Source organism: Pristiophorus japonicus, chromosome 24, assembly GCF_044704955.1.
Source record: "Pristiophorus japonicus isolate sPriJap1 chromosome 24, sPriJap1.hap1, whole genome shotgun sequence".
NCBI classification, from domain to species: domain Eukaryota; kingdom Metazoa; phylum Chordata; class Chondrichthyes; family Pristiophoridae; genus Pristiophorus; species Pristiophorus japonicus.
Window position 1 is genome coordinate 1,616,868 of NC_092000.1, and position 21,740 is coordinate 1,638,607.

Genomic DNA, 21,740 nt, shown 5'->3' on the forward strand with positions numbered 1-21,740 from the left:
CGGGCCTGGCTGCACGACGTTGAGGCCGAGCCTCGCCCTCCCCTACCTCTGTCCCAGCCCCACAGCCCCCGGATCTCTGACCCCTGACCCGATTATAATCGCTCCGCCAGCCGAGCCTTCCGCTGCTGGGCCCCGGGCTGGTTTTGTTCTGTGGAACCCCTCGGGCCCGCTTACCCCGCTACAGGCGCTATGTAAATGCAAGTGTTGGGGTTTGTGGAACAAGTCCCATTTGTGCAGCCCCTGACAGCCAGCCTGTGTAATGTGGGGAACACCGCGGGCAATGTGTGCACAGCAAGATCCCACACAGCAATGTGAGAGTGACCAGATCATCTGTTAAATATTGGCCCCCCGGACACCGGGGAGGGGCCGGGAGAGCGCCCCCCGATCTTTTACCTTCAGCCGAGAGGGCGGACGGGGCCCAGAGACCAGCCAAAGACCGAGGGGCGCGAAATCGAGAGGTGACGTCACAGCCAAGCTGGTAAGTGCTCGGCTGCTCGACGGGAAAGTATAACTGACTTTAATTGGCAGCGAACTGCTAAGTAGCTGTTTGGTGTTTAAGTAAATCTTAGTAAGTCAATTAATTTAAGGGTTAAGTCATGGCAGGAGAGCTCGGGCCCGTGTCATGCTCCTCCTGTGCGATGTGGGAAGTCAGGGACGCTTCCAGTGTCCCTGACTGCTATGTGTGCGGGAAGTGCGCCCAGCTGCAGCTCCTGACAGACCCGCATGACGGCACTGGAGCTGCGGATGGACTCACTCTGGAGCATGCGCGATGCTGAGAATGTTGTGGAGAGCGCATTTCGTGAGTTGGTCACGCCGCAGGTAAGGGTTAGGACAGATAGTGAATGGGTGACCAAGTGGCACGGCAAGAGCAGGAAGGTAGTGCAGGAGTCCCCTGCGGTCATCTCCCTCCAAAACAGATATGCCGTTTTGGATACTGTTGGGGGAGATGACTTACCAGGGGAAGGCACCAGCAGCCAGGTTCATGGCGCCATGGGTGGCTCTGCTGCACAGAAGAGCAGGAAAAAGAGTGGGAGAGTTATAGTGATACGGGACTCTATTGTAAGGGGAATAGATAGGAGTTTCTGCGGCCGCAACCGAGACTCCAGGATGGTATGTTGCCTCCCTGGTGCAAGGGTCAAGGATGTCTCGGAGCGGCTGTAGAGCATTCTGGAGAGGGAGGGTGAACAGCCAGTTGTCGTGGTACATGTAGGTACCAACGATATAGGTAAGAAGCGGGAAGAAGTCCTACAAGCTAAATTTAGACAGCTAGGAGTTAAATTAAAAAGTAGGACCTCAAAGGTAGTAATCTCTGGATTGCTACCAGTGCCACGTGCTAATCAGAGTAGAGGGAGCAGGTTAGTTAGAATAAATACGTGGCTTGAGCAGTGGTGCAAGAGGGAGGGATTCAAATTCCTGGGACATTGGAACCAGTTCTGGGGGAAGTGGGACCTGTACAAAAGGGACGGTCTGCACTTGGGCAGGACTGGAACTGATGTCCTGGGGGTAACATTTGCTAATGCAGTTCGGGAGTGTTTAAACTAATATGGCAGGGGGATGGGAACCTATGCAGCGAGACAGGGCGAAGTAATATGGAGTCAGAAACAGATGGTAGAAAGGTAAAAAGCAATATTGGAAGGCCGAGGAAACAAAGGCAAGAAACAAAAAGGCCACACGACATCATAATTCTAAAAGGACAAAGGGTGTTAAAAAAAACAAGCCTGAAGGCTTTGTGTCTTAATGCAAGGAGTATCCGTAATAGGGTGGATGAATTAACTGTGCAAATAGATGTTAACAAATATGATGTGATTGGGATTACAGAGACGTGGCTCCAGGATGATCAGGGCTGGGAACTCAACATCCATGGGTATTCAACATTCAGGAAGGATAGAATAAAAGGAAAAGGAGGTGGGGTAGCATTGCTGGTTAAAGAGGAGATTAAGGCAATAGTTAGGAAGGACATTAGCTTGGATGATGTGGAATCTATATGGGTAGAGCTGCAGAACACCAAAGAGCAAAAAACGTTAGTGGAAGTTGTGTACAGACCTTCCAACAGTAGTCGTGATGTTGGGGAGGGCATCAAACAGGAAATTAGGGGTGCATGCAATAAAGGTGCAGCAGTTATAATGGGTAACTTTAATATGCATATAGATTGGGCTAACCAAACTGGAAGCAATACGGCGGAGGAGGATTTCCTGGGGTGCATAAGGGATGGTTTTCTAGACCAATATGTCGAGGAACCAACTAGGGGGGAGGCCATCTTAGACTGGGTGTTGTGTAATGAGAGAGGATTAATTAGCAATCTCGTTGTGCGAGGCCCCTTGGGGAAGAGTGACCATAATATGATGGAATTCTGCATTAGGATGGCGAATGAAACAGTTAATTCAGAGACCATGGTCCAGAACTTAAAGAAGGCTAACTTTGAAGGTATGAGGCGTGAATTGGCTAGGATAGATTGGCGAATGATACTTAAGGGGTTGACTGTGGATGGGCAATGGCAGACATTCAGAGACCGCATGGATGAACTACAACAATTGTACATCCCTGTCTGGCGTAAAAATAAAAAAGGGAAGGTGGCTCAACCGTGGCTATCAAGGGAAATCAGGGATAGTATTAAAGCCAAGGAAGTGGCATACAAATTGGCCAGAAATAGCAGCGAACCCGGGGACTGGGAGAAATTTAGAACTCAGCAGAGGAGGACAAAGGGTTTGATTAGGGCAGGGAAAATAGAGTACGAGAGGAAGCTTGCAGGGAACATTAAGATGGACTGCAAAAGTTTCTATAGATATGTAAAGAGAAAAAGGTTAGTAAAGACAAACGTAGGTCCCCTGCAGTCAGAATCAGGGGAAGTCATAACAGGGAACAAAGAAATGGCAGACCAATTGAACAAGTACTTTGGTTCGGTATTCACTAAGGAGGACACAAACAACCTTCCGGATATAAAAGGGGTCGGAGGGTCTAGTAAGGAGGAGGAACTGAGGGAAATCCTTATTAGTCGGGAAATTGTGTTGGGGAAATTGATGGGATTGAAGGCCGATAAATCCCCAGGGCCTGATGGACTACATCCCAGAGTACTTAAGGAGGTGGCCTTGGAAATAGCGGATGCATTGACAGTCATTTTCCAACATTCCACAGAGTCTGGATCAGTTCCTATGGAGTGGAGGGTAGCCAATGTAACCCCACTTTTTAAGAAAGGAGGGAGAGAAAAAACAGGGAATTATAGACCGGTCAGCCTGACATCAGTAGTGGGTAAAATGATGGAATCAATTATTAAGGATGTGGAAAGAGGTGACATGATAGGTCCAAGTCAGCATGGATTTGTGAAAGGGAAATCATGCTTGACAAATCTTCTGGAGTTTTTTGAGGATGTTTCCAGTAGAGTGGACAAAGGAGAACCAGTTGATGTGTATTTGGACTTTCAGAAGGCTTTCAACAAGGTCCCACACAAGAGATTAAAGTGCAAAATTAAAGCACATGGGATTGGGGGCAGTGTGCTGACATGGATTGAGAACTGGTTGGCAGACAGGAAGCAAAGAGTAGGAGTAAATGGGTACTTTTCAGAATGGCAAGCAGTGACTAGTGGGGTACCGCAAGGTTCTGTGCTGGGGCCCCAGCTGTTTACACTGTACATTAATGATTTAGACGAGGGGATTAAATGTAGGATCTCCAAATTTGCAGATGACACTAAGTTGGGTGGCAGTGTGAGCTGCGAGGAGGATGCTATGAGGCTACAGAGTGACTTGGATAGGTTCGGTGAGTGGGAAAATGCATGGCAGATGAAGTATAATGTGGATAAATGTGAGGTTATCCACTTTGGTGGTAAAAACAGAGAGACAGACTATTATCTGAATGGTGACAGATTAGGAAAAGGGGAGGTGCAACGAGACCTGGGTGTCATGGTACATCAGTCATTGAAGGTTGGCATGCAGGTACAGCAGGCAGTTAAGAAAGCAAATGGTATGTTGGCCTTCATAGCGAGGGGATTTGAGTACAGGGGCAGGGAGGTGTTGCTACAGTTGTACAGGGCCTTGGTGAGGCCACACCTGGAGTATTGTGTACAGTTTTGGTCTCCTAACTTGAGGAAGGACATTCTTGCTATTGAGGGAGTGCAGCGAAGGTTCACCAGACTGATTCCCAGGATGGCGGGACTGACATATCAAGAAAGACTGGATCAACTGGGCTTGTATTCACTGGAGTTCAGAAGAATGAAAGGGGACCTCATAGAAACGTTTAAAATTCTGACGGGTTTAGACAGGTTAGATGCAGGAAGAATGTTCCCAATGTTGGGGAAGTCCAGAACCAGGGGTCACAGTCTTAGGATAAGGGGTAAGCCATTTAGGACCGAGATGAGGAGAAACTTCTTCACCCAGAAAGTGGTGAACCTGTGGAATTCTCTACCACAGGAAGTTGTTGAGGCCAGTTCACTAAAAATATTCAAAAAGGAGTTAGATGTCGTCCTTACTACTAGGGGTATGGTGAGAAAGCAGGAATGGGGTACTGAAGTTGCATGTTCAGCCATGAACTCATTGAATGGTGGTGTAGGCTCGAAGGGCCGAATGGCCTATTTTCTATGTTTAACGTCTCATCCTAAAGACGGCACCTCCGACAGTGCGGCGCTCCCTCAGTACCGTCCCTCCGACAGTGCGGCGCTCCCTCAGTACCGTCCCTCCGACAGTGCGGCGCTCCCTCAGTACCGCCCCTGCGACAGTGCGGTGCTCCCTCAGTACTGCCCCTCCGACAGTGCGGCGCTCCCTCAGTACCGCCCCTCCGACAGTGCGGCGCTCCCTCAGTACCGCCCCTCCGACAGTGCGGCGCTCCCTCGGTACCGCCCCTCCGACAGTGCGGCGCTCCCTCAGTACTGCACTTAGCATCAGTCCAAGTCTCTGGAGTGGGATTTGAACCCATGACGTTGTGACTCAGAGACTCGAGTGCTTCCCACTGAGCCACGGCTGACACCCAGCCATGTTGTTTTAAAAACACAGACATATAAAAATGTGCACATTGTTACTGGTAGACCTGTCGGCCCCTGCCCACTAGGAAGGAGATTGAGATTGCCCCAAACTCATTTCATGTTGGACCCTTAGAGTCAGCAGAGATGTGAATCTTTCACCCAAACGTCGGGTTGGATTCGACCATCTATCGATCAGTAACAACAACAACTTGTATTTATATAGCACCTTTAATGTAGCAAAACATCCCAAGGCGCTTCAGAGGAGTGTAGTAAGACAAGAGAGGTACTATCGGTACTGACTGATAGCAGGCCAAAATGTTACCCACAAGTTTCGATGATGTTGTTACCTTTGCAAACATAACAGCATCGAGTTTCTGCAACACTTTCACCGACACTGTGCCAGAGTTGCAGACATTAATACCAACAAACACACATTATTGTTTGTTGTCCGTGGACTTCCCAAAATGAGGAATAAATGGATAAAAATAAATCTTGTTCAGTTGTAGTTGAATTTATTAATTGTGTGAATTGTAGAATTTATTCAGGTTTGAGCCATATGTTTGTGCACTAAGTTGTGGTCGGTCAGAGTGGGCAGTTTTCAGGTGGGGGTTAGTTTGACCCTAGCACCATCTGTTTTGCCCACGGGTAGTTGGGTTTGTTAATATTTTGCAAATTATTGCTGTGAGAGTAGAAGCTTTGGGAGATTCCTGTGACAGTCGTGGGGACGGTAGATTGGGGATCTGTAACATTAATGCAACTTTATTAGTGATTATACTCCAACACCTCTCACAACCTCCGTCTGTTGTGGAGAAGGTTATTTTTTAAATTTAGGACCCGACAGTTATGCACAGAATGCTTTGTGTTCTTTGGCAGGAGTCACTCCGTGATAATAAACATCGAGAAGTGTTGCAGCATTGTGGCTTTAAATCCAGTAGGTGGTGGTATTGAGTCAGGTGTGATCCCAGTGAGGGTTTTACTGTTTGGGCAGGGGTGTCTGGGACCTGTACCCAGCACAGAGACCCCATTCACTGTCAGGCAGGGCAGCCTGCAGCACAGTTACCTGGGACCCAGCGACACCCGGGAGTCCCTGGCCAAAGACCGCCCAAAGTGGAGGAAGTGCATCCGGGAGGGCACTGAGCACCTCAAGTCTCGTCACCGAGAACATGCAGAAACCAAGCGCAGGCAGCGGAAGGAGCGTGCGGCAAACCAGTCCCACCCTCCCTTACCCTCAACGACTATCTATCCCACCTGTGACAAGGACTGTGGCTCTCGTATTGGACTGTTCAGCCACCTAAGGACTCACTAAGAGTGGAAGCAAGTCTTCCTCGATTCCGAGGGACTGCCAATGATGATGATAGCCTTGCCATCTATAGCGCACTGCAGCGCGCTGCTGGTCACACACATCACCGAGCTCCATTCTGCTGTTTGTTCTGCCGACAGCCCACACATCACAGATGTGTCACCGGTGGGACGTCTGATCAGACATCCATCATTGACTGATTGATCAAGTTGTGATCCTGCACCTCACTCTAATGGGGATTCTGCGCTCTGATATAACAGGTATACTAAATGTGATATTTATTTTAGAAAGAAAACTTGCATTTATATAGCGCCTTTCACGACCACCGGATGTCTCAAAGTGCTTTATAGCCAATGAAGTACTTTTGCAGTGTAGTCACTGTTGTAATGTGGGAAACGCGGCAGCCAATTTGCGCACAGCAAGCTCCCACACACAGCAACGTGATAATGACCGGATAATCTGGGTTATTTTGTTACATTGAAAGAGGAATATATATTGGCCCCAGGACACTAAGGATAACTCTCCTGCTCTTCTTCGAAATAGTAGCCGTGGGATCTTTTACGTCCACCTGAGAGAGCAGACGGGGCCTCAGTTTAACGTCTCATCTGAAAGACAGCACCTCCGACAGTGTAGCACTCCCTCAGCACTGCCCCCCCCCCGACAGTGCGGCGCTCCCTCAGTACTACCCCTCCGACAGTGCGGAGCTCCCTCAGTACTGCCCCTCCGACAGTGCGGAGCTCCCTCAGTACTGCCCCTCCGACAGTGCGGCGCTCCCTCAGTACTGCCCCTCCGACAGTGCGGAGCTCCCTCAGTACTGCCCCTCCGACAGTGCGGCGCTCCCTCAGTACTGCCCCTCCGACAGTGCGGAGCTCCCTCAGTACTGCCCCTCCGACAGTGCAGCACTCCCTCAGTACTGCCCCTCCGACAGTGCAGCACTCCCTCAGTACTGCCCCTCCGACAGTGCAGCGATCCCTCAGTACTGCCCCTCCGACAGTGCAGCATTCCCTTAGTACTGCCCCTCCGACAGTGCGGCACTCCCTCAGTAAAGCCCCTCCGACAGTGCGGCACTCCCTCAGTACTGCCCCTCCGACAGTGCGGCACTCCCTCAGTACTGCCCCTCCGACAGTGCGGCGCTCCCTCAGTACTGCCCCTCCGACAGTGCGGCGCTCCCTCAGCACTGCCCCTCCGACAGTGCGGCGCTCCCTCAGTACTGCCTCTCCGACAGTGCGGCGCTCCCTCAGCACTGCCCCTCCGACAGTGCGGCACTCCCTCAGTACTGCCCCCCCAACAGTGCGGCACTCCCTCAGTACTGCCCCTCCGACAGTGCAGCGCTCCTTCAGTACTGCCCCTCCGACAGTGCGGCACTCCCTCAGTACTGCCCCTCCGACAGTGCGGCACTCACTCAGTACTGCTCCTCCAACAGTGCAGCACTCCCTCAGTACTGCCCCTCCGACAGTGCGGCACTCCTTCAGTACTGCCCCTCCGACAGTGCGGTGCTCCCTCAGTACTGCCCCTCCGACAGTGCGGCGCTCCTTCAGTACTGCCCCTCCGACAGTGCGGCACTCCCTCAGTACTGCCCCTCCGACAGTGTAGCACTCCCTCAGCACTGTATTGGAGTGTCAGCCTGGATTTTTTGGTGCTCACAACCTTGTGCCTCAGAGGCGAAAGTGCGACCCACTGAGCCACAGCTGGCACTGATATTTGCAGTTGGGTATATTTATATCTGTTCACTGTCAGTACGGGGGAGTGCAGCAACTCTGTATGAATCTCTCACTATGATGAACCGAGATAACAGGGTTTGACGCTGTGACATGCTTATTATTGGAATATCAATGACACGTTGTTTCCGTATTCAGAATCACAAAATGTCCTTTCAGTATAAATCTAAAGGAAACGGAACTTTTATTCCATGACACTTCACACCTGACAAAGGGCCGGTGTGGTGTGTTGTCCCAATGGCCATCACGGAGCACCACGACCCATCCCGTACTGAAGGGGGGATCTCCCCAGTCCTCAGCTAGACGCTCCAAGGTTAAAGGATTGTGTGCAGGCCCAGACCAGCAGCTAAAGCACAGAGCTGTCCCACATTTAGCATACATTTAACTCTGAAAGGTGACAGGGGAGCTGCTGTGGAAAATCTCGCACTCGGTTTATGTAGTGTGTGTCTGTCTGTCTATTTGTGTGTGTGTGTGTCTATTTGTGTGTGTGTGTGTGTGTGTGTGTGTGTGTGTGTCTATTTGTGTGTGTGTGTGTGTGTGTGTCTATTTGTGTGTGTCTGTGTGTGTGTGTGTGTGAGATGCTCACTCCCGACACCCCCCACTGTAAAATGACAGTGAAAGGTGGATGATTGTTGTTATAACTCAATCGGTTCACTAATGTCCTTCAGAGACACACCTGGGCCGAGTAACCACTGTACCCCCATCGATAGGGCCCAGCAAACCACTGTACCCCCATCGATAGGGCCCAGCAAACCACTGTACCCCCATCGATAGGGCCCAGCAAACTACTGTACCCCCATCGATAGGGCCCAGCAAACCACTGTACCCCAGATAGGGCCCAGCAAACCACTGTACCCCCACCGATAGGGCCCAGCAAACCACTGTACCCCCATCGATAGGGCCCAGCAAACCACTGTACCCCAGATAGGGCCCAGCAAACCACTGTACCCCCACCGATAGGGCCCAGCAAACCACTGTACCCCCATCGATAGGGCCCAGCAAACCACTGTACCCCCATCGATAGGGCCCAGCAAACCACTGTACCCCAGATAGGGCCCAGCAAACCACTGTACCCCCATCGATAGGGCCCAGCAAACCACTGTACCCCCATCGATAGGGCCCAGCAAACCACTGTACCCCCATCGATAGGGCCCACTGTCAGTCAAAGGAATTATTTGTTTGGCCATGTGTGGTCTCGCCAGTGTCACTCACATCCGGTAGACAAATAATTAAAAGGACAATCTTACAGCACGGGAGGAGGCCCCTCGATCCTGTACCGGTTCTGTGACAGAGCGATCCGATCAGTCCCACTGCCCTGCTCTTTCCCCACAGCTTGGCAAATGTCTCCTTTTCAACTATTTATCCAATTCCCGTTTGAAAGTTGAATCTGCTCCCAATGCCCTTTCAGGCAGAGCGTTCCCGATCACAAACAGGACTTGTGAGGCCTCAGGGACAGGCAGGGAAACTCTGCACAATGTACCGGAGTTGGGCGAGGGACAGAATGGAAAGAGCTCCCTGGCAGTATGGGGCAGTAATATTGCGTGCTTGGATCTTGCAGACTGGGCGCTGGGTTTGAGTGCAGCTATTTGAATGTAAAAGCGTACAGCCCCCTCCTGTTGGCCCTGATCAGCCTCTGAGCAACCCACAGTCAGTGTCGAGCTCGCACTATTCTCTCGCTGGGGCAGTTTGCTCACAGACCCAGTAATGCAATCTCTGTAACCCAATCCCACTTACCCCGGGCCCCACAGTCCCACCACTGCTTCCTGGGGTCTGAGCAGGTGGCTGGGAACTGGAGCGTATCGGATTGAGAGCAAGTGCTGGGGCCAGAAACAGCAGATGGCCAAAGTTGCTCGAGGTTTAACCCTGAAATATCCGCTGCTGTCAAATGGGAAACTCTGGGACTTCAGTCTGAGGACGTTAACAGGGCAGCTCCGAACAGAAAATACAGCACAAACCATGCGGCATAAAACACAAAGGACCAAACCCGGATTACTGATCAGAGTAACTGAGGCGGCAAGTCCCAGGCCCGAGAGCTGGCCTGTTCTGGTCACAGACCTCATCCTGAGCAAAGGCTGCAGCCTGAATCTGGCCTCAGTGCCTCTGGGCTGTCAGAAAATCAACCGGAGTTCCTGCCCCCATCACAATCCGGTCCCTCTCGCCGGAAACTCGGCCTATTCCCTCCCCCCCTACCTCGCTGGCCCCCCCCCCCTCACTGGGCCCTGTCTCCCCCTCCCCCCACTGGGCCCTGTCTCCCCCTCCCCCCACTGGGCCCTGTCTTCCCCCCCCCCCCCGCCTCCCTCCCTCACTGGGCCCTGTCCTTCCCCCCACTGGGCCCTGTTCCCCCCCGCCCCCCCCGGGCCCTGTTTCCCCCCCCCCCCCACTGGGCCCTGTTTCCTCCCCCCCCCCCCCTCACTGGGCCCTGTCCCCCCTCCCCCCTCCCTCCCTCACTGGGCCCTGTCCCTTCCCCCCCCCTCCCCCCACTGGGCCCTGTTTCCTCCCCCCCCGCCTCATTGGGCCCTGTCTGTCCCCCTGCCCCCCCCGGGCTATAATGTCCTGCTGGTGAAGAGCTGCTCGTGTCTCTCAGCCGCCTGTGGGAGAACATTGACTCAGGAACTGGGTGACCGCCCAGCGCTGACCCAACAGGAGAGTGCCTGGTTCGGGCAGAGCCGGGGTACGTGAGGGGCAGCCCCACCGTGGGGTTTACAAAGCTGCAAACTCACAGGAAGTGCTCGAGTCTCTTTCATTGAGCGGCAGCAGGGAGTGGATTCATGGCTGTCTATAAACAGAAGCTGAGGTAGGTGGTGAGCCAGGCAGTTTCTCGATAATAGTGTTAAAAGCTTGGAGCAGTGTGAACCGGCGCTCAGCACAGTGTGACTGAGCAGCTAAGCTAGGAGCTCAGTGCAAACCAGACCCCCGTGTCAGGGCCCAGGGCCCAGGGCCCCGTGTCAGTGCATGGGGCCCAGTGTTTATGGGTCTCCTCTATTGTTGAAGCTTTTTTGACGAGACCTGAGCTTCCCATTTTGAGTTCTCCCCTCAGTCTCTCCGCTCTGTATAAGGAGATGAATTATATCAGATTTCTGGAGCCTCTTCGTATTTGGACAGGATACAGGCCACGCTTGTTAAATAGCCGAGCTCTATCTCTTTTGCAATCTTTCTTTGTATCTGAGCTTTTGTCTCATGCTCCTCCTGAACATTATCCAACAAACTCTTCGTGCTCCTACCATCCAACATCTTCCATGTCAAGGGCTCGTAGAATTCTTCATCTCGAAGATTGTGACTATAAGTGCAGCTGCCTGACTTGCTCTGCCCACCAGTATTAATTACCTGCCTCTGCTCTTCTATCACTCAAACCCTCGCCCATGCTCTCGTCACCTCCTGACTCCAACGCCCTCCTCGCTGGCCTCCCATCTTCCACAAACTCCAACTTGTCCATCTCCTGCTCCAGACTAAATCCGGCTCACCCATCACCCTCATGTTTGCTAACCTACATTAGCTCCCCTCTCCCAACCCATCAAACTCTGCGACCTCCTCAGCCCTGCCCCGTCCCCAGCTCACGCTCTCTCTCTCTCTCTCTCTCTCTCCCTCTCCATCCCCAGCTTTCTCTCCCGCCCTGTCCCCAGCTCTCTCCCTCTCTGCCTGTCCCCAGCTCTCTCCCTCTCTCCCGCCCTGTTCCCAGCTCTCTCCCTCTCTCCCGCCCTGTTCCCAGCTCTCTCCCTCTCTGCCTGTCCCCAGCTCTCTCCCTCTCTCCCGCCCTGTTCCCAGCTCTCTCCCTCTCTCCCGCCGTTCCCAGCTCTCTCCCTCTCTCTCTGCCTGTTCCCAGCTCTCTCCCTCTCTCTCTGCCTGTCCCCAGCTCTCTCCCTCTCTCCCGCCCTGTTCCCAGCTCTCTCCCTCTCTCCCGCCCTGTTCCCAGCTCTGTCCCTCTCTCCCGCCCTGTTCCCAGCTCTCTCCCTCTCTCCCGCCGTTCCCAGCTCTCTCCCTCTCTCTCTGCCTGTTCCCAGCTCTCTCCCTCTCTCTCTGCCTGTCCCCAGCTCTCTCTCTCTCTCCTTCCCTGTCCCTGTCTCTCTGCCTGTCCCCAGCTCTCTCCCTCTCTCCCGCCCTGTCCCCAGCTCTCTCCCTCTCTCTCTGCCTGTCCCCAGCTCTCTCCCTCTCTCTCTGCCCCTCTCTCTCTGCCTGTCCCCAGCTCTCTCCCTCTCTCTCTGCCTGTCCCCAGCTCTCTCCCTCTCTCTCTGCCTGTCCCTCTCTCTCTGCCTGTCCCCAGCTCTCTCCCGCCCTGTCCCCAGCTCTCTCCCTCTCTCTCTGCCTGTTCCCAGCTCTCTCCCTCTCTCTCTGCCTGTCCCCAGCTCTCTCCCTCTCTCTCTGCCTGTTCCCAGCTCTCTCCCTCTCTCTCTGCCCCTCTCTCTCTCTCTGCCTGTCCCTCTCTCTCTGCCTGTTCCCAGCTCTCTCCCTCTCTCCCGCCCTGTCCCCAGCTCTCTCCCTCTCTCTGCCTGTCCCCAGCTCTCTCCCTCTCTCTCTGCCTGTCCCCAGCTCTCTCCCTCTCTCTCTGCCTGTCCCCAGCTCTCTCCCTCTCTCTCTGCCTGTCCCCAGCTCTCTCACTCTGCCCTTAAGCTGCCTTGGGCCCACTCTGGAGCTCCCTCCCTGAGCCCCTGCTTGACCAGGTTTCTGATAGCTCTCCTCCTCCCTCAGTGGCTCCCCACCCATTTCCACTTGTTAACATATTTTATGTTAATGCAGGCTGTTGTTGTCTCATACTTCAACCCCCTGAGCTCCCTCCCTCCGACAATCCGCACGATTCTCATCCACTGATTTATCTCAGCTTCTCACCCCTTGGCTCTGGGTCCAGGTGCCACCTGACAGACAGGGTGCATTTGGAGTTTGTTAAATTCTAATCTGACTTTGGGCACTCTCACTAACAAGAGTGGAGTGAGGAGAGAAATGAGGTTTGTTTTAGGGGATTACAATCCAGCCTGAACCTGTCCAAACGTACAGCTTCCGAGTTCAGCAAAGTAACTGAAGATTCAAATTATCACGGCCCAGGAACCTGACCTCAGGGAATTCTAAAGCACGCAGCTGTCTGACAGAGAGAGTCAAACAGTGAGTCAGCTGTTGGCATTTAACCCCTTTCACTCACTCACTTCCTATTTTAAAGTCTGGGCCTTTCCCGCTCACAGACACCAGCGGCTCCGTCACATCCAGGTGCTGCTCCCTCGGCACAATATTTGTAACTGTGCCTTTCCATCTCTCGGATCAGCCTCGCACAGGGAGCACCGGGGGAGGGGGCACAGGGAGCACCGGGCGAGGGGGCACAGAGAGCACCGGGGGAGGGGGCACAGAGAGCGCCGGGGGAGGGGGCACAGAGAGCGCCGGGGGAGGGGGCCACAGAGAGCACCGGGGGAGGGGGCACAGGGAGCGCTGGGGGAGGGGGCACAGGGAGCACCGGGGGAGGGGGCACAGGGAGCGCCGGGGGAGGGGGGCACAGGGAGCGCCGGGGGAGGGGGGCACAGGGAGCACCAGGGGAGGGGGGGCACAGGGAGCACCAGGGGAGGGGGGCACAGGGAGCACCGGAGGAGGGGGGGGCACAGAGAGCGCCGGGGGAGGGGGCACAGAGAGCGCCGGGGGAGGGGGGGCACAGGGAGCGCCGGGGGAGGGGGCACAGAGAGCACCGGGGGAGGGGGCACAGAGAGCACCGGGGGAGGGGGCACAGAGAGCACCGGGGGAGGGGGACACGGGGACACGGGGGGGGGGCCACAGGGCGGACTGTACTGTCGGAGGGGCAGTACTGAGGGAGTGTCGCACTGTCGGAGGGGCAGTACTGAGGGAGTGCCGCACTATCGGAGGGGCAGTACTGAGGGAGCGCTGCACTGTCGGAGAAGCAGTACTGAGGGAGTGCCGCACTATCGGAGGGGCAGTACTGAGGGAGCGCTGCACTGTCGGAGGGGCAGTACTGCGGGAGTGCCGCACTGTCGGAAGGGCAGTACTGAGGGAGCGCTGCACTGTCGGAGGGGCAGTACTGAGGGAGTGCTGCACTGTCGGAGAGGCAGTACTGAGGGAGTGCTGCACTGTCGGAGGGGCAGTACTGAGGGAGTACTGCACTGTCGGAGAGGCAGTACTGAGGGAGTGCTGCACTGTCGGAAGGGCAATACTGAGGGAGTGCCGCACTGTCGGAAGGGCAGTACTGAGGGAGTGCCGCACTATCGGAAGGGCAGTACTGAGGGAGTGCTGCATTGTCGGAAGGGCAGTACTGAGGGAGTGCCGCACTGTCGGAAGGGCAGTACTGAGGGAGCGCTGCACTGTCGGAAGGGCAGTACTGAGGGAGTGCCGCACTGTCGGAAGGGCAGTACTGAGGGAGTGCCGCACTGTCGGAAGGGCAGTACTGAGGGAGCGCTGCACTGTCGGAAGGGCAGTACTGAGGGAGCGCTGCACTGTAGGAAGTGCCATTTTTTGGATGAGACATTAAACCGAGGCCTCGTGTGCTCTCTCATTTGGATGTAAAAGATCGCACAGCCATCGATACAGTCCTTTCTGCCAGCATCACTAAAACAGATGATCTGGTCATTGGCACATTGCTGTTGTGGGAGCTTGCTGTGTAAAAATTGTCTGCTGAGGTTTCGGAATTACAACAGTGACTGCGGATGGGCAACGTGCTGAAGCTCTTTCTAATGCGGTCCGATCAACCAGCCGCCGTCTGTCTTTCCCCTTCTCGCTCTCAAAGTGCTGCAATTAAAAGTGAAATGATTTTTAATTTTTAATGCAATTTCAGGGTTCCAAACTACGAGGCAGTGAGACATCAGAAGGAGTATCATCAGGGCTGCAGCTCTGCAATTAAATTTCCTCTGGGCTGTTTGCATCAAATTGAGTCATTGCTTCCGAGGAAGTGTTGATTGTGTGAGATAGACACCCACGCACACGCTGTCTGATTCACCCCCCAATACTTGCACAGTTTGATGGATGTTACACGTGCTAACTGATCGCGCCTCCCTTCGCTGTTTCAAGCAGCACTCGGTGTGGTTCCAGGGTTTGTGCCTTAAATTGATTCCCAGCTCTGACTATCGGGAGCCGACGGCTTGGGAACAGCAGCACGGGGGGAGAGAGCGAGAGAGCGTTTATAAGGCACAATGTACAACGACTGTCAGTGTCAAACGCGACCCAACTCCAACCTCACTCCCTGTGCAGCGTGTGCAGGACACCGGGCCAGACTCCAAATGATTCGTTTTGATCCCTCTCCTCACCAGCCCCGTTGAAGAATCACAAACTCTGTCCGTGAACTTTCCATTGGAGCAGCACTGACCCCAGACCCCAGAGACCAAAAACAAGGCTGGACTTGCTTTTTGAGAAGGTTTTATTTTCAGGTGGTTAATTCTCAGTGACTGAGAACTTGGCGTACCATTTACTGTTCTATAATTGAACTCTGTACATTGTTTTATACACATTAAACATTCAGCCATTAAACGCTGGCTTTAGCTGTAGTGTTCCACTCAAACATTTAAACTACACAACAAACTTTATTTTACCTTCATTTAAAGGGACAGCCCATCTCATTGGCAGTCTCCAAGACACCAGCGGATGTGTACACCTGGGACATTCTCTGTAAATCCTTCCCAACCAGTGTCACTGCGGAGAATGCATGGGATGCCATTGCCACTGCTGCCCAGTGCCTGTTGCCATGGGTAACATAGCCAGGCTCTTTAAAGACTGACCAATTGTTGCACTGCCTGCATCACTCGAAATGAAGGCAACACAGCTCCTTAAAACCTTTACATTTACACTGCATTATTTTTTACATGAAAGGCAATTCCAACATATGTAATGGCAAAATGCAGCCTTTGCCATCACTGGACTGGCCACTGTTCAATCAGAACAAGGGGTGGCTCAAGGCAGATGGTGAGCGAGTCTAGGGCAGTCAATGTAACCAGACCTCCCCTCCCCTGAAATACAGGGTCAGACCTCCACTGGAAACCTCACCCAGTTTGGGGAATGACTGACGAGAGTACAGAGACAGGGACCGTGTTTGGGATTGACTCTGGTACAGAGACAGGGACCGTGTTTGGGATTGACTCTGGTACAGAGACAGGGACCGTGTTTGGGATTGACTCTGGTGCAGAGACAGGGACTGTGTTTGAGATTGACTCTGGTACAGAGACAGGGACTGTGTTTGGGATTGACTCTGGTACAGAGACAGGGACTGTGTTTGGGATTGACTCTGGTACAGAGACAGGGACCGTGTTTGGGAATGACTCTGGTACAGAGACAGGGACTGTGTTTGGGAAATGACTCTGGTACAGAGACAGGGACTGTGTTTGGGAATGACTCTGGTACAGAGACAGGGACTGTGTTTGGGAATGACTCTCGTACGCAGAGTGTGTCTGGGATTGACTGACACTGGTGGGTTCAATCTGCCATGTTAAGTGCCCGCTGCTGTGCCAGTTTTAGATCAGGGCTGAGGCTGTTGCAAAGTCCCACAACACAAGTCTCTCTACTCAGTGGTTTGCAGGTGTTCACTGAATGAAATGTCCAGAGCAGAGAGATCCCGTGGAAACTAATCACCAAATGTGCCGACATAAAATAGATATTGAGCCGGAGAGACGATAATTGTACGAACGAGAGGGATCGAGGCAAAAGCAGCAAGCTATGCCCCAACTACAGAACTGTAAAAACAAACCTGGTTCTAACTGACGTTTGACGTAGCATTTAAAATATGATGATTAAAATATTAAAATGTTAAATCTGTGATTGGCCCGCAGGAACGCGTCATTTATCTACTCCCTTCATGCGACTGATTCTTTGCTCAATGTGTCAGTCATGCCTGTTGCCAGGGCGATAGGACCATAACCAGACCTGGGCCACAGAAACTCTGCTCCATCATGTCTGTTTCTGACGTGCTGGGATGACTGGAAGGATGACCCCTGGTGCTGTTGGCATCACTACGGGCACGGGGCATCACTGGACACTGCACCGTGTATTTGGGGGGGGTCTGGGTACAACACTCGTGGGATGAGAAAGAGCAGAGTTTGTGATGGTGTTACAGGTGCTTCTGGAATGGTTTGAATGATGTGTGCGTTTGTTATCCCCAAAGACATGTTATTGTCTTCCCTCCACCCAGCATTATAAAATGGCAGTAACAGGTACATGGAAAGATGGTCTGTGCCCAGTGACTGGGAGCACACCGAGCCTCTGTTGTTCAGCACTGCCAGTCACTGACGGGGCAGGTTCCCAGCTTGCTCGGCCCACGTGCTAACTCCAAGAGACTTTGGTCCAGCTGAACGATGAGACATTTCGGGTTCCTTTCAGATTGGCTGGTGTCAAATTGTTTCCATGGTGACAAAAATAAATCCCACTGGTCAGTTGCCAGGTGCCGTGCGTGAGAAGCGAGCAGATTGGGCGTGGCATGAAACTCGCCCACTGTTTGCTGGACAGAAAGTTCCCTCGGGACAGCAGCTCCACCATCAGACCCTTGGGGCTCAGGGATGGATCCAGGACGTGTGTCTGTGTGGTGGGTGAGTGTGTGGAGTGCGTGTGTTGATGGTGCGTGTTGCAATGTTCCCCACCATCAGGCCCCACAGGTATTCACACACATGTCGTACACTCCGGCATCATGGGCGAGTCTGGGGCCTCGTGTTTGTGGTAGGACCGGTCTAAAGTGCTGGGGTGGCGTAGACTCGGGAAGCAGCTCTCCATCCGGCCCTTCTTCTCCATCATGGTGCAGCAGCACAGGACGCGGACAAAGGCCCTACGCATGTCCCGGCTCCTCAGTGTGTAGATGATGGGGTTCATGGCAGAGTTGAGGGTCGCCAGGCCCAGGAAATATTGTGCTTCATACAGGATCTTGCAATCGCTGCCGTCGTAGGCAAAGTCCAGCAGTAAGATGATGAAGGTGGGCGCCCAGCAAACGATGAACACTCCCAGCACGATTGTCACCGTCTTCAGCAGCGCCAAGGTCTGTGGGGCCGCAGTCTCACAGTGGCTGGATCGCACGATGAGATAGATCCGCACGTAAAGGATGACGATGGACAGGAGGATGACGCTGAAGATGGAGATACAAAACAGAATGTATTTCTTGGAGAAAAGAGGGAGCACGGTGGAACAGCTGCTCGGGTGGCACAGGCAGTTCCAGCCCATGACAGGCAGCCCGCCCAGCAGCACCGAGGCGATCCAACAACTTCCGATCAGCAGGCACATCCGACTGTTCTTGTCGCTGCTGTAGAGTTTGACCTTGACGATGGCAGCGTGCCGCTCAATGGCGATGGCCAACAGACTGAGGACGGATGCTGATAACGCAACAAACATGGTGCCCTCCCGGAAATACCACTGCAGCGGGGTTAGTGTCATGGTGCGGCCCCCCGAAAAGACAATGTTGACGATGTAAGCGACGCCCGCAAGCAGGTCGGACAGCGCCAAGTTCCCAATGAAGTAAAACATGGCCGAGTGGAACTTCTTATATCTGCAGATGGCCACCAAGACCAGGAGGTTTTCAAGGATGATGAAAGAACACAGAATGATAAAGAGAACAGAATCAACACTCAGCTCCTGGGACTTGTACTTGGGGTCCTGAAGCTTCCCAGATTGGTTATAATGAAAATGTATTAAATCTTTGTTGTAGTAATTGGTAAAGGAACTGGTGGACTCAGTGCATGGATTAGACCTCCCATCCATTTCTACAAAAGTCTCTGGCTGCAGTCGGTAGTTGATTTCCTCAAGGGCATAATGGCTCCTCCTCTTCACACCTCTATCAGCCAAAGGTTCGAGGCCCGCAGGTATGGAATGACTCCAAAGTATAAACTTCATGTAGATCTGCACTCATTGCTCTCAATTACCTGCAAGAATCAACAAAGATGGGTTAGTAATGGTTGTGATAAACAAATGTCACAATACAGGCCACACTGTAGGAAAGGCAGAGTGAGAGAGAGTATGGGCAAGTCATTGTCTGGGTAGATTGGAATGTGAATCGGCCTCACTGGATACTGGAAAGTGCACAGCAGTTCCTGGCGAAGCTGCAGGATCCTGGGCGGAGGAGGGAATGGTTGGAACAGTTCATCCCGGAGACAGAGCCCATTCTCAACACACCAGCAGGAGGTCCAACATTAAAGACAAATGCAAGCGGCAGGGAACGACAGCACGAGGAACACTTCGCAATCTCTCCCTCGTCAGTCCGGGGAGGTGACCTCGCCCCAGGCTGCTGGCAACGTGGAAAGCTGAGCCACAGACAGAATTCCCAGGACCGTATCTGCTCCAGCCACACAGCTCATAACATAAGAAATAGGAGCAGGAGTAGACCATATGGCCCCTCGAGCCTGCTCCGCCATTCAATACGATCATGGCTGATCTGATCATGGACTCAGCTCCACTTCCCTGCCCGCTCCCCATAACCCCTTATCCCCTTATCGATTAAGAAACTGTCTATTTCTGTCTTAAATTTATTCAATGTCGCAGCTTCCACAGCTCTCTGAGGCAGCGAATTCCTCAGATTTACAACCCTCTGAGAGAAGAAATTTCTCCTCATCTCAGTTTTAAATGGGCAGCCCCTTATTCTAATATTATGCCCCCTAGTTCTAGTCTCCCCCATCAATGGAACCATCCTCTCTGCATCCACCTTGTCGAGCCCCCTCATAATCTTATACGTTTTGATAAGATCACCTCTCATTCTTCTGAATTCCAATGAGTAGAGGCCCAACCTCCTCAACATTTCCTCATAAGTCAACCCCCTCATCCCCGGAATCAACCGAGTGAACCTTCTCTGTACTGCCTCCAAAGCAAGTATATCCTTTCGTAAATATGGAAACCAAAACTGCACGAAGTACTCCAGGTGTGGCCTCACCAATACCTTGTATATCCCTGCTTTTATACTCCATCCCCTTTACAATAAAGGCCAAGATTCCATTGGCCTTCCTGATCACTTGCTGTACCTACATACTATCCCTTTGTGTTTCATGCACAAGTAACCCCCAGGTCCCGCTGTACTGCAGCACTTTGCAATCTTTCTCCATTTAAATAATAACTTGCTCTGATTTTTTTCTGCCAAAGTGCATGACCTCACACTTTCCGACATTATACTCCATCTGCCGAAGTCAGCACGTTGACTGGGGCTGACTCGCAGGGGCGGGAGCCCTTTGGGCTTTGTCTGCTTCATCCCTCGCCACTGGGGGGGGGGCTCAGTAACTGAGCCCCGATCGGGGCGGAACCATCACCCTTGGGGTGTTGCTAGTTACTGAATGGACCTTTGCTAAAACTCTCCCCCCTCCGTCAGCGAGGGGGGGGGCGGGAAAGATAAACAGAAAGTCAGAAGGCAAATCACACTGAGCATCAAAAGGGGTGATGTAAGAAGATTACTCACTCGCTCGCGATCTATCCGATCACAAATTACTGGCAAACTCAGCTGCTGAGTAATACTTTCCGCAAAACAAAACGTCAGAGGGAGCCTGACGCCCCACACTCCTCCTGTATCTGCATCTTTTCGTCCCCAACCCTGCCTCACAGCTGAGTCTGAGTTATAATTAGTTCATCATTAGTATTTTTGAATTTCTGGTAAATCATTCCTCTATCAGGAAGTTGACTGATTTATTCAGTTACTTAGAATCAAAGTGAAACTAAAGATCACAGTTTTCTGTGTTTTTTGTTTAAATGTTAAAAAAAATAGCATATCCCTGCAGCAAGTCACAGAACCAGTGTGGGACAGAGAGAGACAGGTCAGAAGGCCCCAGCGTTCACCCTGGTCTGCGCAGAGATAGTGCAACTCCACGGGAGTGCCACACTGCTCTCCATATCGCTGGGTTAGGAAGGAGAGGCCAGCACTTTCTGCAGCACTGTTGAGAAGTACAAATGTGCGGCAGGGGATGAGGTGAGGACTGTGGTGTCCCACTCACAGTGTAGGCTCACACAGCCACTTGGGTAAGTCACTGGACCGATTGTAAAAGCTTCTTTAGGTATGTAAGAAAAAAAGAGATTAGCGAAAGTAAACGTGGGTCCCCTACAGGCTGAGACAGGAGAAATTATAACGGGGAATAAGGAACTGACAGAGACATTACCAACAAATACTTTGTATCCATCTTCACAGAAGACACAAAAAACATTTCAGAAATAGAGAGAAGCTAAGAGCCTAGTGAGAACGAGGAACTGAAAGAAATGAGTATTAGTAAGGAAATAGTACTGGAGAAATTAATGGGACTAAAAGCCAACAATCCCATGGACCTGAAAGCATTTGGTAAGATGCCCACACAAGAGGTTATTACACAGAATTGGGCACCCCACTAGTTACAGCCTGCAAACACAAAAATAACCCTTTTATTCCTATTCTCTATTTTCTGTCCATTAACCAATCCTCAATATATTGTCATGGATTGAGGATTGGTTAAGGACAGAAGAGAGAGAGTAGAAATAAACGGGCAATGTTCAAGTTGGCAGCCTGTAACTAGTGGGGTGCCGCAAGGATTAGTGCTTGGGCCCCAGTATTCACAATCTGGATCGATGACGTAGATAAGGGAACCGAGTGTAACGTATCCAAGTTTGCTGACGATACAAAGCTAGGTAGAAAAGTGAGTTGTGAGGAGGATGTAAAGAGATTATAAACAGGCTGAGTGAGTGGGCAAGAACATGGCAAATGGAATATAATGTGGAGAAATGCGAAGTTATCCACTTTGGTAGGAAAATTAGAAAAGCAGAGTATTTTTTAAACGGTGAGAGATTGGGAAATGTTGGTGTTCAGAGGGACCTGGGTTCCTTGTACACCAATCACTGAAAGTTAACCTGCAGATACAGCAAGTGGATTTGAGTATAAGAGTAAAGA

General features: G+C 52.3%; 2 protein-coding genes and 1 long non-coding RNA gene across 5 annotated transcripts in view; 1 reads left to right on the top strand and 2 right to left on the bottom strand.

Moving 5' to 3' along the window:
- yju2b (YJU2 splicing factor homolog B) overlaps positions 1-21,740 on the bottom strand; it is a 117,163-nt gene that overhangs the window by 17,247 nt on the left and 78,176 nt on the right. The gene's annotated exons all lie outside the window — the stretch shown is intronic.
- The window catches only part of LOC139237873 (uncharacterized), a 257,619-nt gene continuing 235,884 nt past the window's right edge, over positions 6-21,740 (top strand). Inside the window, exon 1 of the long non-coding RNA XR_011588536.1 lies at positions 6-478. This is a non-coding gene — a long non-coding RNA (uncharacterized lncRNA). The remainder of the gene's footprint in view (positions 479-21,740) is intronic.
- s1pr2 (sphingosine-1-phosphate receptor 2) overlaps positions 15,285-21,740 on the bottom strand; it is an 84,590-nt gene continuing 78,134 nt past the window's right edge. For both annotated transcript variants that reach the window (XM_070867108.1, XM_070867107.1), the window contains exon 2: positions 15,285-18,774. In XM_070867108.1, the coding sequence (XP_070723209.1) occupies positions 17,528-18,745 (1,218 nt within the window). In that variant the 5' untranslated portion in view covers positions 18,746-18,774 and the 3' untranslated portion in view covers positions 15,285-17,527. The remainder of the gene's footprint in view (positions 18,775-21,740) is intronic.